This window comes from Zea mays, chromosome 8, assembly GCF_902167145.1.
Source record: "Zea mays cultivar B73 chromosome 8, Zm-B73-REFERENCE-NAM-5.0, whole genome shotgun sequence".
NCBI classification, from domain to species: domain Eukaryota; kingdom Viridiplantae; phylum Streptophyta; class Magnoliopsida; order Poales; family Poaceae; genus Zea; species Zea mays.
In genome coordinates, this window is record NC_050103.1 from 179,428,967 (window position 1) to 179,444,996 (window position 16,030).

At 51.4% G+C, this 16,030-nt stretch overlaps 1 protein-coding gene across 2 annotated transcripts in view; it reads right to left on the minus strand.

Annotated features, from left to right (window-relative positions):
* Window positions 1-16,030, minus strand: part of LOC100384291 (DExH-box ATP-dependent RNA helicase DExH6) — a 30,371-nt gene that overhangs the window by 2,840 nt on the left and 11,501 nt on the right. Inside the window, exons 13-14 of one of the 2 annotated variants that reach the window (XM_008657096.3) lie at window positions 15,387-15,945; window positions 9,814-10,313 (exon numbers count right to left, since the gene is read on the minus strand). In XM_008657096.3, coding sequence (XP_008655318.1) covers window positions 9,814-10,313; window positions 15,387-15,945 — 1,059 coding nt within the window. The remainder of the gene's footprint in view (window positions 1-9,813; window positions 10,314-15,386; window positions 15,946-16,030) is intronic. The other variant, XM_035961960.1, reaches the window with a different exon arrangement.

A 16,030-nucleotide genomic window follows, 5' to 3' on the forward strand; every position in this document is an offset into this window, starting at 1 on the left:
CGGCTACCACCCTGACCCGTCCACCCGGGCCGAGCGGGGGCGGCGGGGGCCGTGGTGGTAGAGGCGGGGGCGGTGGGGCCCGTCGCCGCCGTGGTGGACGCGGTGGCGGTGGTGGATCCGGCGGCGGCGGTGCTGGCGCTGGTGCCCGTGGCAACGCACCGATGTTGGGACCCCAGCAGGGTGCGCCTTGGCCCACTTTCCACCACCCGTGGTCAGGGCGCATCTCCATGTGGCCGTTCCAGGGGCCAGGTTCTGAGGCTCGTCCCCCGGCGGCCATGTTCGCCGGTGCGCAGTCGGGGTTCGCCTTCGCCTCTCCGTCACCCTGGACCTCGACGCCTGCCGCTTCGTCGCCGGCTGCTCCATCTTCCGGGATGATTGGTTGGGACGCGGCCGCCCTGGCTGCCTTCCAGACTCCCACTCTGACTCCGCCGATGGGTCCCGAGTGGATCGCGGACACCGGTGCTACCTACCACATCACTCCCGACTCTGGTATACTCACCTCTGTTCGCCCCCCTTCTTCCTCTCTTCCTTCGTCCATCATGGTGGCGAATGGTTCGTGTCTTCCTGTCACATCTGTGGGTGCCGCCGGCACTCCTGGCTCTTTTCGTATTCCCGATGTTCTTGTCGCTCCTTCTTTGGTCCACAATCTTCTTTCTATTCGCCGTTTTACAGCTGATAATTCTTGTTCTGTTGAGTTTGACTCTTCTGGTCTTACAGTGAAGGACTCGGCAACTCGGCGCCCCCTCCTCAGATGTGACAGCACCGGCCCCCTGTACACGCTTCGGCTTCCGCACGCCACCTCCTCTTCGTCTTCGTCGCCTAACACAGCTCCTGTTTTTGCTGCCACCACGTCTTCTACTACCTGGCATCGTCGCCTTGGTCACCCCGGACGCGATGCCCTGATGCAGCTTGCTCGTCGTGCCACTATTCCATGTACTAGATCACATGATGAGCATCTTTGTCATGCGTGCCAGTTAGGCCGCCATGTTCGTCTTCCTTTTTCTTCTTCTTCCTCGCATGCTACTCATGCATTTGATCTTGTACACTGCGATTTGTGGACTTCACCTATTACCAGTATGTCAGGCTACAAATATTATCGTGTGGTGCTTGATGATTTTTCTCATTATGTGTGGACTTTTCCTTTGCGTGCCAAGTCTGAGGCTTTCCCCGCCCTCCGCCACTTCTTCGCGTGGGTGTCCACTCAGTTCGGCCTCACCATTAAGGCCGTTCAGTGTGACAATGGTCGGGAGTTCGATAACTCCACCTCCCGCGACTTTTTTCTCTCCCACGGGATGCAGTTGCGGATGTCTTGCCCGTATACCTCCTCCCAGAACGGCAAGGCTGAGCGCATGATCCGCACGACCAACGACACCATCCGCACTCTTCTTCTCCAGGCGCACCTACGGGCACGCTTCTGGGTCGAGGGCCTCCACACATCTACCTACCTACTCAACCGTCTCCCCTCCACTGCGTGCCCAGCCCCCACTCCTCACCAGGCACTCTTCGGTACTCCTCCGCGCTATGACCACCTCCGTGTCTTCGGGTGTGCTTGCTACCCGAACACCGCTGTCACTGCTCCTCACAAGCTAGCCCCCTGTTCCACCCTATGTGTGTTTCTCAGGTACTCCCCAGACCACAAGGGCTACCGCTGCTTTGACCTCTCCTCTCGCCGGGTCCTCATCTCTCGCCATGTGGTGTTTGATGAGTCCGTGTTTCCCTACTCCACCTCCACCCCACAACCCTCCTCCGACCCTGACCTTGACCTCTTCACTCTCTTTCCGACTGACGCGGTGGTCGAGCCACCTATCATTCCTCTCTCTGCAGGTACTCGCTCGCCGCCTGTCGGTCCTACTCCCGGCCCGGTGCCTTGCCCGCATCCGGTGGTGTCGCCTCTCCGCGGGGCCCCGTCTCCGACCGCCCCCGGGCCGAGCGGGGGTGGTGGGACTGCACCGCCTGCGGGGCCGTCGGTACCGACCCCTCCGGCCCGTTTCGCACGGCCGGTACGGGTCTACCAGCGCCAGCCCCCGGTGCCCACGTCGCCGGCCGCGGGACCGCCGCCGCCGGTCCCTCCGGCACGCTTCGCCCAGCCGGTGCGCGTCTACCAGCGTCGGCTGCCGCCGCCGGGGTTCGCACCACCGCCGCCGCCGTCGCCACCACCGATGACCTCTCCTCCGGCGGCACCACCGGTGGCCCAGTCCCCGCCAGGGACACCTACACCTCCGCCACGGCCACCCACGACACGTGTCGAGACGCCGGTGTACCACCCACTGCTCCTTCACCGTGACCCGCAGCACATCCACCCGATGGTGACGCGGCACGCGGCCGGTACCCTGCCGCCCCGGGTCCTGGCGGCCACGCCCGGGGACTCGCAGGTTTCTCCGGTACCCTCCTCCGTCTGCACCGCCCTACTGGACCCCCACTGGCGTCGGGCGATGGAGGAGGAGTACGCGGCGCTCGTCGCCAACTAGACGTGGGATCTGGTGCCCCGTCCACCCGGCGCCAACGTCGTCACCGGCAAGTGGATCTGGACGCATAAGCGGCGGGCCGATGGTACCCTGGAGCGGTACAAGGCTCGTTGGGTTCTTCGGGGCTTCACTCAGCGCCCCGGAGTCGACTACGATGAGACGTTCAGCCCGGTTGTGAAGCCGGCCACCGTCCGCACGGTGCTCTCGCTGGCCCTTGCTCGCTCCTGGCCCGTTCACCAGCTCGACGTCAAGAACGCCTTCCTGCACGGCGCTCTCATCGAGACCGTCTACTGCTGTCAGCCGGCGGGGTTCGTGGACTCCTCTCGCCCTGACATGGTCTGCCGGCTCAACAGGTCCCTCTACGGCCTCAAGCAGGCCCCCCGGGCGTGGCACTCCAGACTGGCTACGTTCCTGGTGACACTGGGCTTCGTGGAGGCCAAGTCAGACACGTCTCTGTTCGTCCACCATCATGGAGCAGAGACTGCCTACTTGCTTCTCTACGTGGATGACATCGTCCTCACCGCTTCCAGTCAGTCACTTCTTCGCCGACTCATCGACGCGCTTCAGCGGGAGTTTCCGGTTAAGGACCTGGGCGTGCTTCACCATTTCCTGGGAGTCACTGCTGAGCCTCGCCCCTCAGGACTCCTACTTCACCAGCGGCAGTACACTCTTGACATTCTGGAACGAGCCCAGATGATTGGCTGCAAGCCCTGCTCCACCCCAGTCGACACGCAGGCGAAGCTCTCTGAGGCCGAGGGCGACCCTGTCGAGGACCCCACCGGGTACAGGAGTCTTGTCGGTGCCCTTCAGTACCTCACCTTCACCAGGCCAGACATCTCCTACGCTGTGCAGCAGGTTTGTCTCCATATGCATGACCCCCGGGAGCCCCACCTCGCGGCTCTCAAGCGCCTCCTCCGCTACCTCCGGGGCACCGTCGACTATGGGCTGCTTCTTCACCGGTCTACCTCCTCCGAGCTGGTCGTCTACACCGACGCTGACTGGGCCGGGTGCCCGGACACTCGGCGCTCCACCTCCGGCTACGCTGTCTTCTTAGGCGGCAACCTGGTGTCCTGGTCGTCAAAGCGCCAGCCGGTCGTCTCCCGCTCGAGCGCCGAGGCGGAGTACCGTGCCGTGGCCAACGGCGTGGCGGAGGCTGCGTGGCTCCGCCAGCTCCTCGCCGAGCTCCACAGTCCCCTCTCCAGGAGCACGTTGGTCTACTGCGACAACGTCAGCGCCGTATACCTCTCCACCAACCCGGTGCAGCACCAGCGGACCAAGCATGTGGAGATCGATCTACACTTCGTCCGAGATCTCGTCGCCGTCGGCGATGTTCGGGTACTCCACGTGCCGACCACCTCCCAGTTTGCCGACATCTTCACCAAGGGTCTTCCGTCCTCGACCTTCGCCGAGTTTCGCGCCAGCCTCAACATCGGTAGTGGCTAGTTGAGTCTGTGGGGGGATCCTATGGTGTGATGTACTTCTTGATGTACTTCTTCTTTTCGAGTCCAGTCTGTGAACTTCGCTGCGACGGAAGTCCAGACTGCGGGGGGGTGTTAGAGTATATGGATTAGGCCCATGAGGCCCGTGTATGAACTCTATATAGCCACCCTCTCTAGGATTGGCCCATTAATCCAACAGTCACGAATAAGTAATGTTACAGGGTTGTACGAAATCAATATTCCACACTCTGACCATGAATTACCTTTTACCATTGAGTTTGAAAGTTTGGGAAATGGTAACAGCAGGTTTGTCTAGAAAACTAGTACACCTTGCGTCCAAAATTATAGGTCATTTTGGTTTTTTCTACCTACATTGCAAAAAGATATGTACCTAGACATACGCTATATTTAGATATATGATATGTAGAAAAATCAAAAAAGACCTATGATTTGGAAGAGGGAGGCCTATAATTTCGAAAGCAGGGAGCATCACAGAAGTATACATTTCCCAAGTTTTATAAATATATTGTAAAAAAAGTAATCAAAGTTCGAAGTGGATGACTTCAGACCATAGTCACAAAGTTCTCGTGTCGATAGGGTCGAGGAACGGGGTACAATAAATGTGAGGTTTTTACATGGTGGTAACGAAAATGATCCCGCGTTTCCGGGTCGAGGGTCACTACCACCGTACCCGTTTCTTGTGACTATGCTTCAGACAGCTCCAAAACATCACCCATAGAGTCTGGAGGAAGTAACATATTGAAGATTCATCGGTACCACTTTTCTTCTACATATATCAATTATAAAGAAACTGCTTATGCAGAATGAATTGCATGACAAGTTGTTGGTGCAACTGACAGGTCAGCATGGTATCTGTCGGTATCCTGTAACTGGGGAACTCTCTCCTAACGTGTAAAGGCAAATACCCGCATGGTTACCTATAACCACGCACTGAGGAACTGAGCAACTGGGACCACTGTCAGTACCCTGTAACTGGAGTACTCTCTTCTACTGTGTCAAAGCAGATACTCATGTGGTTACCTATAACCGTGTACTAAGGAACTGAGCAGTCGGGCCCATCGGTCCGGACCCGTCTGACTAAACCATTGGCCTCGGGACCCGCTTCTCGCTCGGGTGCAGATCCGATGCCGCTAAGTGTCCCAAGGGTGAAAGTTCTCAGGGACTACCGCTATGAGCCTAAACCTCCATGGGCGGGTCCTGGACCTCCACGAATGTCGTCCAGACCCCTATGGGCGGGTCTTGGACCTCCTTGTCTGGCATTCAAACCCCCAGCAGGCAGGGCCCAAGTCTTCAGGCCAGCATACGCCCTTGGTCCCCACTCTCCGCTGGGACAGGGGTCCGGTGCTGCCACATGGCCCATGGGCACGTGGCACAAGCCTTCGACTGGAAGCAAGCTCACCGCCCGCATTCAAACAAGCGACTGCGGTGTGTCTTGTTGTGCACAGGGCATAGGCAGACTTTTGTCAGACCGTGCAGGCTTGATTGACCGCTCGTCCGCTCCGCACGTTACCGATGTGAGCAATTGCGTGTCAGCGCCACGCGCATGGTTTGCACAATACGACGTGTGACACCGAGGCTGTGTCTTGACGCCGCGCGCGAGGGCGGCACAATCATGAGAAGTCGTTGGCTCGGGAAGAACGCGCTTGTCCATCGCATTAACTAAACCACACGTCAGCGGGGCTGACCCCTACATACGTCAGCATACCAGGCGTACTCTACAACAAGCACAAGCCAACAAAAGGGGCAGAAGACACGCCTAGTCAGAAGATCGGCATGGCGGGCGAGGAAAAGATCTCTGTCCACCGCAACATTTACTACTACATGTTGTATATATCTAATATTAGATCGTTGGGGACCACTTGTCAGGGCACAACACCCTTGTACGTGCCTCCCTTGGACTATAAAATGGAGGGCACATGTGTTACAAACGATGGGCTCTCTCAGACTCACTCACACTCAAGCTCTCAGCTATACAACACCCCAGTGGACGTAGGTTATTACGCTCCGGCGGCCCAAACCACTCTAAACACTCGTGTGTTCTAGTGTTCTTGCACCATATCAGGCTAACCATAGACAGTCCCCTCGCTCTTAGGATTAGGTGGGTGCATTCCACCACCCGGTTGGAGTTTACCTCAGACAACATCTTTCAAAAATATACAACAATGACAAGGCCTTTTATCCAAGTAAATTGGAGTAGGCTAGAGTTAAAAAACACAATAGAACACACAAATCAAGGTGCGGGTACATGGATAGTTGTTTCCCATGCACTCCTAACAAGGTTAAATCTTTGGATATATCTCATCCTTTCAAGTCTCATTTTAATGCATCTTCCCATGTCAACTTTGGTCTATCTATTCCTCTCTTCTCATTAGTCATTACTATCATGCCTTGCGATCCGACTACACTCTAGAGGTCTCTATTGAATATGTCCAAACCATCTCAACCGGTGTTGAACAAATTTTTCTTTAATTGGTGCTACCTTTAGCTTATAACATATATCATCACTATAACTTAATCCCCTTTTGTATAGCCACAAATCCAATGCAACATACGTATTTCTGTAACACTTATCTGTTGAACATGTCATATTTTTATAGGCCAATATTCTCCCATACAAAATAGAAGGTCTAACTGATGTCCTATAAAACCTGCCTTTTGACTTCTGTAACACTCTTTACATAGAACGACAGGTGATTGACACCACTTCATCAACCCTGCTTTGATTCTATGGTTAAAATCTTCATCAATAATCCTGTTCTACATAGCATTCATCCAAAATACCTGAATGTGTCCTTCCTAGACACTACTTGACCTTCCAAACTAACATATCCTTCCTCATGTGTAGTGCCAAAATTACATCCCATATATTATGTTTTCGTTCTACTGAGTAACCTTTGGATTCTAGAGTCTTCAGACACAACTCTAGTTTCCTATTTACTCCCGCTCGACTTTCACCAAATAACACTACATCGTCCGAAAAAACATACACCAAGGGATATCCCATCGTGTATCCATTGTGTACTTATCTATCATCAAGGCAAAAAGGTAAGGGCTCAAAGACGATACTTGATGTTTTTTCTCAAAAACACAGGAGAATTGTGTCTCATTATATTAAGAAGAACGGAAAAAGAGGCCTAAGAAGGCCAAATACAAAGGTTTCTTTATGGAGGCCAAAAACACAGAAAACCAAAACAATCCATCAGACACACACAACCACTCAAAAGATGTTAGACCTCAGGAAGGAGGGCAGCAAGTTAGGAAAGCCCCTTAGCCCCTACCGCTTCCTAAAACAATCTCTCCTCCACTGCTAGCCATATAGATAAGGCCAAACTTGGAGTCCAACCATCAAATACACATTTGTTTCGAAGTTCCAAATTGTCCAGGCCCCCAAGGCAATTAAGAAGTTGAGGCCTTTTTCGGGCAAGCCAGCCATGACTCCTGTGATTTGCTCCCACCAGTTCATGAAGGTGGGAATGGGACAGCCTTGGCTGTGGAGCTAGGCTTTCTAAACCAAAAGGTCTAAAGAGATGAAACCAAAACTCCCTTGTAAACACACAAGAGACAAGGAGATGGTCCAGGGTTTCATCTTCCTGGTCACATAAGAGGCATCTTGTCGGGTGATTCATCCCTCTCTTAGCAAGTCTATCCGTAGTCCAACATCTCCTATGGGCAACCAGCAAAAGGAAGAAACGACACTTTTGGGGCGGCCAAGTTTTCCATACCAAAGGATAATGGCCAAAAACTGTTGAACCTGCAAAGAAGCCTTCATATGTTGTTTTGGTCGAGTATTTGCAATCTCTAGCTAAACTGGATATATGCTTATCCTCTACATCAGGCCGTAGCACCACTTCTGATAGCAAACCCCACAGTTGCAAGTAGTCCACTATGGCTCCAACTGAAAGAGCCCCATTGATGTCAGAGATCCATTTTATGTTGATTAAAGCCTCTAGAACAGTTCTATTATTTGCAATTCTTTTTGGTAAAATTGCAAACAACCTAGGAGCCAGATCACTTACTCTTTGACCCAAGATCCACTTGTCTGTCCAGAACAGAGTGTGGGTTCCATTCCCCACTTCTAAAATCAAAACAGTGGACAAGAAAGCCTTTGCCTTTTTTGGAACCAAAGCCATCTCATGCGACCAAAGTCATCTCATGCGAAGGGCCCAACACAATTCCTTTAAGCTAGATATTCCAAGACCTCCTAGGCCGACACACCCTTCCCCAGGCTATCAAGCAATGTCCTCCCTTGGCATCTTTGCGACCTCTCCATAGAAATCCCCTTCTGATCTTGTCAAAAGCATCTAAAGCCCAATGAGGAAGATCAATGGCCATTGCCAAGTAGACAATCATGCGTGTGAGCACATGCTGCACCATATCTTCTCTACCCGACTTTGTCATAAGGTTTGCTTTCCAGCTTGGTAGGCGATCAACAATCCTGTCTATGATAGGCTGAAGTTGTTCTTTGGTCGATTTGCGTAGGGAGAGAGGAATTCCTAGATATCTGCAAGGGAAATCAGATCTCTCACAAGGTAACAAGTTATGAACCACCATCAGATCATCCTCGGAGCACTGAATCCGGTAAACATCATCAGCATATAAAGAGATCCGATGAAATTTAATCCTTCTTGATAACTGTTGCAGCAATCCAACTTCTTCACCCTACAAAAGAGAAGGCCTAGAATGTCCATCACCAAAATAAACAACATCGGGGAGAGGGGATCCCCGTGCCTGAGCCCTCTTCTGTGTATAATATGCTTCCCTAGAAAACCATTAAGCAAGACTTGAGTAGAAGAAGAGGCCAGTAAACCACAAATTATCTCTCTCCAAATTTGTCCAAACCCGAGTTGCTTCATGACTTCAATAAGAAAGGGCCACGATACTGAATCAAAAGCTTAGGAGCAAATGAACTTTTTCTGATGATGTAGGAGCCTAGAAGTCTGCTGCGTCAACATGAAATTATCTTGAATCAAATGTCCCTTGATGAAGGCACTTTGATTTTGAGAGACCGTCTCATCAAGTGTGCAGGCCAATCTATTGGCTAAGATTTTGGTAATCAATTTTCCAAAACTATGCACAAGACTTATTGGACGAAAATACTTTACATAGTCAGCCTCTTCCTTCTTTGGGATCAAGGAAATAAAAGCAGTATTGAGTTTTCCAAAAATACCAAATTTCCTACTCCAAATAGCCGAAATTGCTGCCATGATATTAGGATAGATTATACTCTAGCAGACTTAAAGCGTCCGGTGAAACCATCTGGCCCCGCCGATCCTTGATGTAGTCCTATTCTAAGGGGGAAGTGATCTGTGTCCCCATTATTTGTTCAAACAGTAGTCACAACACTATTGTATGACCCTAATGAGTCCAACATACTTCGTTGGAACTTTATGTTTGTCCAAAGTCCATCTGAAACATTCCTTGTATTTTTTCATAAGCCTTCTCCAAGTCAATGAAAACCATGTGTAGATCCTTCTCTTATTCTCCATATTGCTCCATCACTTGTCTTATTAAGAAAATGGCTTCCATGGTTAAAAACATGAAACCAAACTGGTTCAAAAAGATCATCGTTACTCAATAACTCTCACATAGCTTCATAGTATGGCTCCTATCCTTAATTCTCTAGAAATTAGTATAACTTTGAATATCTCCTTTATTCTTACAGATCCATATCAATATACTCCACTCGTCAGACACCTTATTCGATTGAAAGATATGGTCGAACAATTTGGTTAGCCATATTATAGCTACGTCTCCAAAGCATCTCTATACCTCAATTGTGATACCATCAGGGCCCATCATAGGAGAAAAAAATAGAGAGTAGAACATAGAAAAAGCTAAATACAAAAATAAATTAAAAGAATGCAGCAGCCAAGGTAAAATCATCTTACTTTGAAAAGAATAGCAGATGCTAGACGTTCTCTTAAGCAGTATATTTGAGCAACATCCAGAGCCGTAGCGTCAAACCGGAGCCACCGATCAACAACAACTGAAACAATGCTGTCAGGTGAAGACATAATCTCTTCTTTGTGCTGTACCAATGTGCTTTCCTCAGCTTCATCCTCACTAGAATCTTCCTCATCTTCATCACTATCATCATCAGGTGGAGCAACAACCATTTCTGCAGCTATTAGAAGCAAAGGATATGACCCAACAACTGAAGAATTTTTTATATACATTCCACCATCACCTCGAGTGATCTCATCGTATATCAGCAGTGGATTCCCAGAAGATTTACTGAAAGATAGGTTAAAGTTGCAGGAGTGTGGGTGCAGACGAACTTTGGCACCACTCGCTGTTTCCAGAACTGATTTTCTAGCATTTTTGCGAGGAGGGAGCATTTTCCCTACCATTGGGTAAGCACCAGCCATAAGAACAGCACGCATGATACCTGATAGAGTTGCATGTGAGTGAATTTAAACAGTTCAAATTAAAAGACAAAGCAAAATTTGTGAAATAACTTCAGCAATTCTTTGATTACAAGATGGTCTAGCAACCTTTAAAAGTGTTTCATTACCAAATTAAGTTACAGGATGTTAAGTTAAAGAAATAGAGAAAATAAAAGCAGCAGGAAAGTCTGATTGGCATATGCCATACGCAATGACTTTTAGCCTAGATAACTAAAATACCCATCTTTCAATGGGCGAAGAGAAGCTGTCATATCTGATAATCTGAATGTACTAACCATTTTGCACACGCGCCAGTCTTCTACGGACGGTGAGTAGATGACAGCCTGTGACTGTGAGTCGCAGTTCCATGGAAGTGAAACAGCCATGGAATCAACTTTATTCTATGTTAAAAGACTTCCAGTAGACTCTAAGTGAATGATGGTGTTAAGACTAAACACTGAACGTGTCCTAAACTTAAGTACCCTTTAAATGTTATGTCACTTGATCTGACCCCCCCCCCCCCCCGCGCCACCGCACATACACAGATATTCGTTTATTTACTTTAGGCACCGTGAACATCTCTATCTCTAGTAATATAATGTGGGAGTTTCTTCCTTCGTACATCCGCTCCCCTTCTCCAAAGGCTCGGCGAAATATAAAAAAAGACACATTTACTAGGATTTGAACCATGGTCTCTAGAAAGACAACACTCGTCTCTAACCACTGCAACTAATGCTCGTTTGTGTTATACAAAGGAGCTAGATATGATATATAGAAACTGAAGCGATGCATAGACAAACTAACTAGTGTAAATTATAACTCCCAGATATAGGCACCAGAAAGAAACACCTAGAGATCTAGCTAAATGGACACTAAATACTTAGTGGAAGTGGCACAACCATGGACATCAACTTTATGTTATGTTAAAAGACTTCCACTAGACTCTGAGTGAATGATGGTGTTAAAACTAAACGTGGAACAATGTATTCTAAATGTGGGAAACCCTAATCCTAACTCAGGGTTGGGTGTTGCATTAAAAGACTAAGTTAGTTGGGTCTGGTCCATTACACAGGGGTGAGACTGTAATTACATGTGGTAAACCCCAAAAACCTAAACGGGTACTAACACCCCTCCCCATCGCAGTCTCAACTATCTTGTACAGATGCTGAGACTGGATCGAAAATCTATGAACACACTCAACGGTAACCCCTTGGTGAAGGTATCGGCGAACTACAGCGTGGTGGGGACGCTGAGAACCCGAACGTCACCGGCAGCGACACGCTCACGGACGAAGTGCAGGTCGATCTCCACGTGCTTCGTGCACTAATGCTACACGGGATTGGTGGAGAGGTAGACCGCGCTAACGTTGTCGCAGTAGACGAGGGTGGCGCGCTGAAGGGGGTTGTGGAGTTCCTGGAGTAGCTGGCGCGTCCATGAGGCCTCTGCCACGCCGTTGGCCACATCGCGATACTCGACCTCGGCGCTGTAGCGGGAGACGACGGGCTGCCGTTAGACAGCCCAGGAGACGAGGTTGGCGCCCAGGAACACGACATAACTGGAAGTGGACCGGCACGCCGAGACAGCCAGCCCAATCAGCGTCGGTGTAGACCACGTGCTCCGACGTCAGGGAGGATCGGAGCAGAAAGCGTAGTCGAGGGAGACGCGGAGATAGCACGGTATTCGCTTGAGAGTGGTAAGGTGGGGCTCCCGAGGGGTGTGGATATGCAGGCACACATTCTTGACGACGTAGGCGATGTCGGACCTGGAGAAGGTCAGGTACAAGAGACACTAAGGACGGCGCACGGCGATGATACCGAGGAAGTGGTGAATGGGCCCTAGGTCCTTCATGTGAAATCCCGCTGAAGGGCGACGATCGTGCGCTGTAGGAGGTCGGCGGTGGATGTCGTGAGCACAATATCGTCGACGTAGAGCAGGAGGTAGACGATGTCGTCACCGCGCCGGTAGATGAAGAGGGACATGTCTAACTTGGCCTCGACGAAGGCGATGGAGGCCAAATAGGAGGAGAAGCGATTGTACCATGTTCGTGACGCTCGGTTGAGGTCGTACAAGGAGCGGTTCAGCCTACAGACCAGGTCTAGACGAGAGCGTCGACGAAGCCGGGTGGGCTGGCTGTAGTAGGCAGTCTCCGTCAGAGTGTCGTGGAGGAAGGCATTCTTGATGTCGAATTGATGAATCGCCTAGTCCCGGGAGAGGGTGAGGGAGAGGACGGCTCTCATGGTGGCAAACTTGGTGACGAGGTTGATGGTCTCGTCGTAGTACACACCGGGGCAGTAGGTGAAGCCCCAAAGGACACATGGGGGTTGTGCCGCACAAGGCGAAGTGTGGGGTGGGTGGCTCATCACCTTCGAGGGAAGGCGGTTGAGATGTGTGACAGTGTGCAGGGCCTCTGCCCAGTAGCTAGCAGGGAGAGATGCCTGAAAGACAAGGCAGCAGATCATATTGGTAGTGGTGCGAATGATGAGTTCGGCCTGGCAGTTCTGGGAGAGGTGTAGGGGCACGAGAGACGCAACTAGACACCACAGGTGAGAAAAAGGGGCGAGAGGCATGGTTGTCGAACTCGCGGCCATTATCACACTAAAGGGCACGGACCGGGCGCGGAACTGGGTGGATACCCAGGCGAAGAAGTGGGTGAGGGTGGTGAACGTGTCGGACTTCAACCGGAGAGGAAAAGTCCAAAGTGGGAAAAATCATCCAAAATCACCTAGTATTTGTATCCAGAAAGACTGAGTACAGGGAAGGTCCAGAGATCACAATGAACTAAATCAAAAGTCTGCTCAACCCGAGAAGAAGACGTAGTAAATGGGAGACGAGTATGTCGACCTAGCTAACAAGCATGACAGAGACCCTCAAAATGTCCCCTACTACATGAAAGATCTAAACTACTGGTGAGCTTGGTCATGACGTCGGGTCCTAGATGGCCGAGAAGACGATGCCAAGTGGTGGAGGAGATGGTGGAGACCAAGACGCCAAAGGGTCAGGACCACCTGAGCGCGCCATCGAGGGTAGTGGGAGGGTGTCGGGTCCAACACTACGAGCACGAGGGACCGTGTGTTGTGAACCCACGGCGGCCAGAGAGTGAAGGGCGGTGATGGTGTTGACGTCGAGCCTGGAGGCGTGGGGAGACTCAGGGACCACCGGGGGTGGCGGTGTACCACGGGCAAGAAGGAGACGTTGAACCATGGTCAGCTAAGTGGTCAAGGCCTGGCCCATAGCTCGCTCCTGCTCCAAAGCGAGGGACACGGCGCGCTGGCGTTCCTTCGAGGCGCCCACGATGGCTTGGATGGTGGCGACCAGTGCATAGTCGGCGACGGGCGCCGTGGGAGCCCAAGTGACATCGGCGATGTGCGGGCGAGTGGTGGGAGAAGCGGGCCGAAGAGAGATGTCCCGATTCCACGACGATGGCGAGGGCGCTCGTGCACGTAGGGTAACTCGGGAGGTCGAGCCCGGCTGCACGCGCGCTGGCCACAGCAGCCGCGACGGCAGCACAACTACGTTGTGCGTGGGAGGGCCGAGCGCAGTGGTGGTGCGGGTCACAGCGGCTGCGCTGGCTGCAGTGGCGGCATGGGACACAGCAGGGTCAGGGAGGAGGGCCAGACCAGTGCCGGTGGCGGCGGCCTGCGTGGGCGCGGCAGCGACGACATCGGTGGGGTTTAGGGTTTAGGGTTTAGCGCAGTGGTGGTGCGGGTCACAGCGGCTGTGCTGGCTGCAGTGGCGGCATGGGACACAGCAGGGTCAGGGAGGAGGGCCAGACCAGTGCCGGTGGCGGCGGCCTGCGTGGGCGCGGCAGCGACGACATCGTTGGGGGAGTCCATCGGGCACAGAGAACCGGTGGCGGGGACGATGCACCGTGGGCGCGCAGGGGACCGACGGCGGGAAGGGTCGCGGTCGGGCACGGGGAACCGATGGCGGGGAAGATGTTTCGCGGGCGCGCATGGCACTAGCAGCGAGGAGAGATGTGGCCGGCGGTGGGGCGCAGGGATCGCCGACGGCCGGGAGAAGTGTCGCGGGCGTGCAGGGGACCGACGACGGGGAGGAGAGTCGTGGCTGGGGCGCTGGCGTTGGGGTGGAGGGGTCGACAGCTTGGGGCCGACGACGACGGAGAAGGTGGACCCTTGGTGTTGGATTAATAGACTAAGTTAGTTGGGCCTAGCCCATTACACAGGGGTGAGACTGTAATTACACGAGGTAAACCCCAGGACCCTAAACGGGTACTCTAACACTAAACTTAAGTACTCCTTTAAATGTTATGTGAACTTGATCTGAACCATCCCCTCCCCAACACACTCTAGAGAGATTTGTTTATTTACTTTAGGCACAGTGAGCATATAAATTATAAGTCCCAAATATCGACACCACCGCACCAGAAAGAATTACCTACAGATCTAGCAAAATGGGCCACTAAATACTTAGTGTTTCAAGCTTGAACAAGGTACTCCTTTAAATGGGATGTGAACTAGATTTGAACCATCCACACAAAGAGAGAGAGAGAGAGAGAGAGAGAGAAAGAAAGAGATTTGTTTATTTACTTTAGGCATGGTGGTGAAAGAGCCTCTAGCTGAGTTGGCTAGGTAGTCTGAGTAGCACTCAAGTCCTGAGTTCGAATCTCAGTGCGATGGAATTTCAGGCTAAGGTTAAAAAGATGTCACTCCTTGGTTCCCCTGGTTGTGTGCGCACGAGATGGACTGACCTATGGGGTCGGATCCTCATGTAGGGGCTAGGAGAGCTCAAAGCACGAGTAAAGATCTGGCCTATACAGGGGGCGGACCCTCATGATGCATGGGGGTCAGCTTTTGTGGCCTTTCTCTGTCGGGGCTCCGATTGAGCTTCTTAATATAATACTGTGGGGGCGGTCTTTCCCTACCGGCTGAGTTTTTACTTTAGGCATGGTGAGCATATAAATTAGAGTTCCCAGATACAGGCACCAGAAAGAATTACCTAGATATCCAAATGGGCAACTAAATACTTTGTTTCAAGCAACTAACATGTGCATAGTTCACATACAAAAAAGGAAACATATTAAAGGAAAAAATCCATTTTCATAGAGACCTGAGTACCTGGATCTTTAGAGTTTAAGCTGCAGGCAGATGCATCTGCAGGGACAAACCCTCTTTGAGACAGTTCATTCTGAAGTTGTTTCCTCATGCTTGATAGCATATTCATGATGTTTGAAGAGACAAAGTACTTCGCACAAAATTGAGAATCTTGGCCTCTATCTTTGGCATGCCTCCAGAAGTCAAATGCCGCGACAACAGCAAGTTGGTCGCTGAACCCACCATACAACGAAGCAAGCTCAACTTTCGCTGCAGCTGCCCTTTTCCTCTCATCAGGCGCTACTGGAAGGACAAATGGATCTCTATAATCAGCTGCACATGCCAATGTCAATGCTGGATCCAGGCAGTTCATTAATATAGCAAACAGGAGCATCTTGGTGGTGGATGGATGGACTGGCAGGGAACCCAGCTTTTCTCCTAATTCTGTTAGTTGTTCGTCTTGTGTTAAAGCACCAAGATCCTGAAGCACAGCAATAGCATTTCTTACAGTTTCTGGAATTGGAGGGTCCAAGGTTTTCTTCAGAAAGTCTGCTATTCTGCAGTTTGAATCAAGCAGTTTGACCTGCAGCATGGCCAATGTTTAAAGAAACAGCACTGAGTAACTAAAAAGTAACAAGTACTTTAATCGCAGTTCCATGAAATAGTTC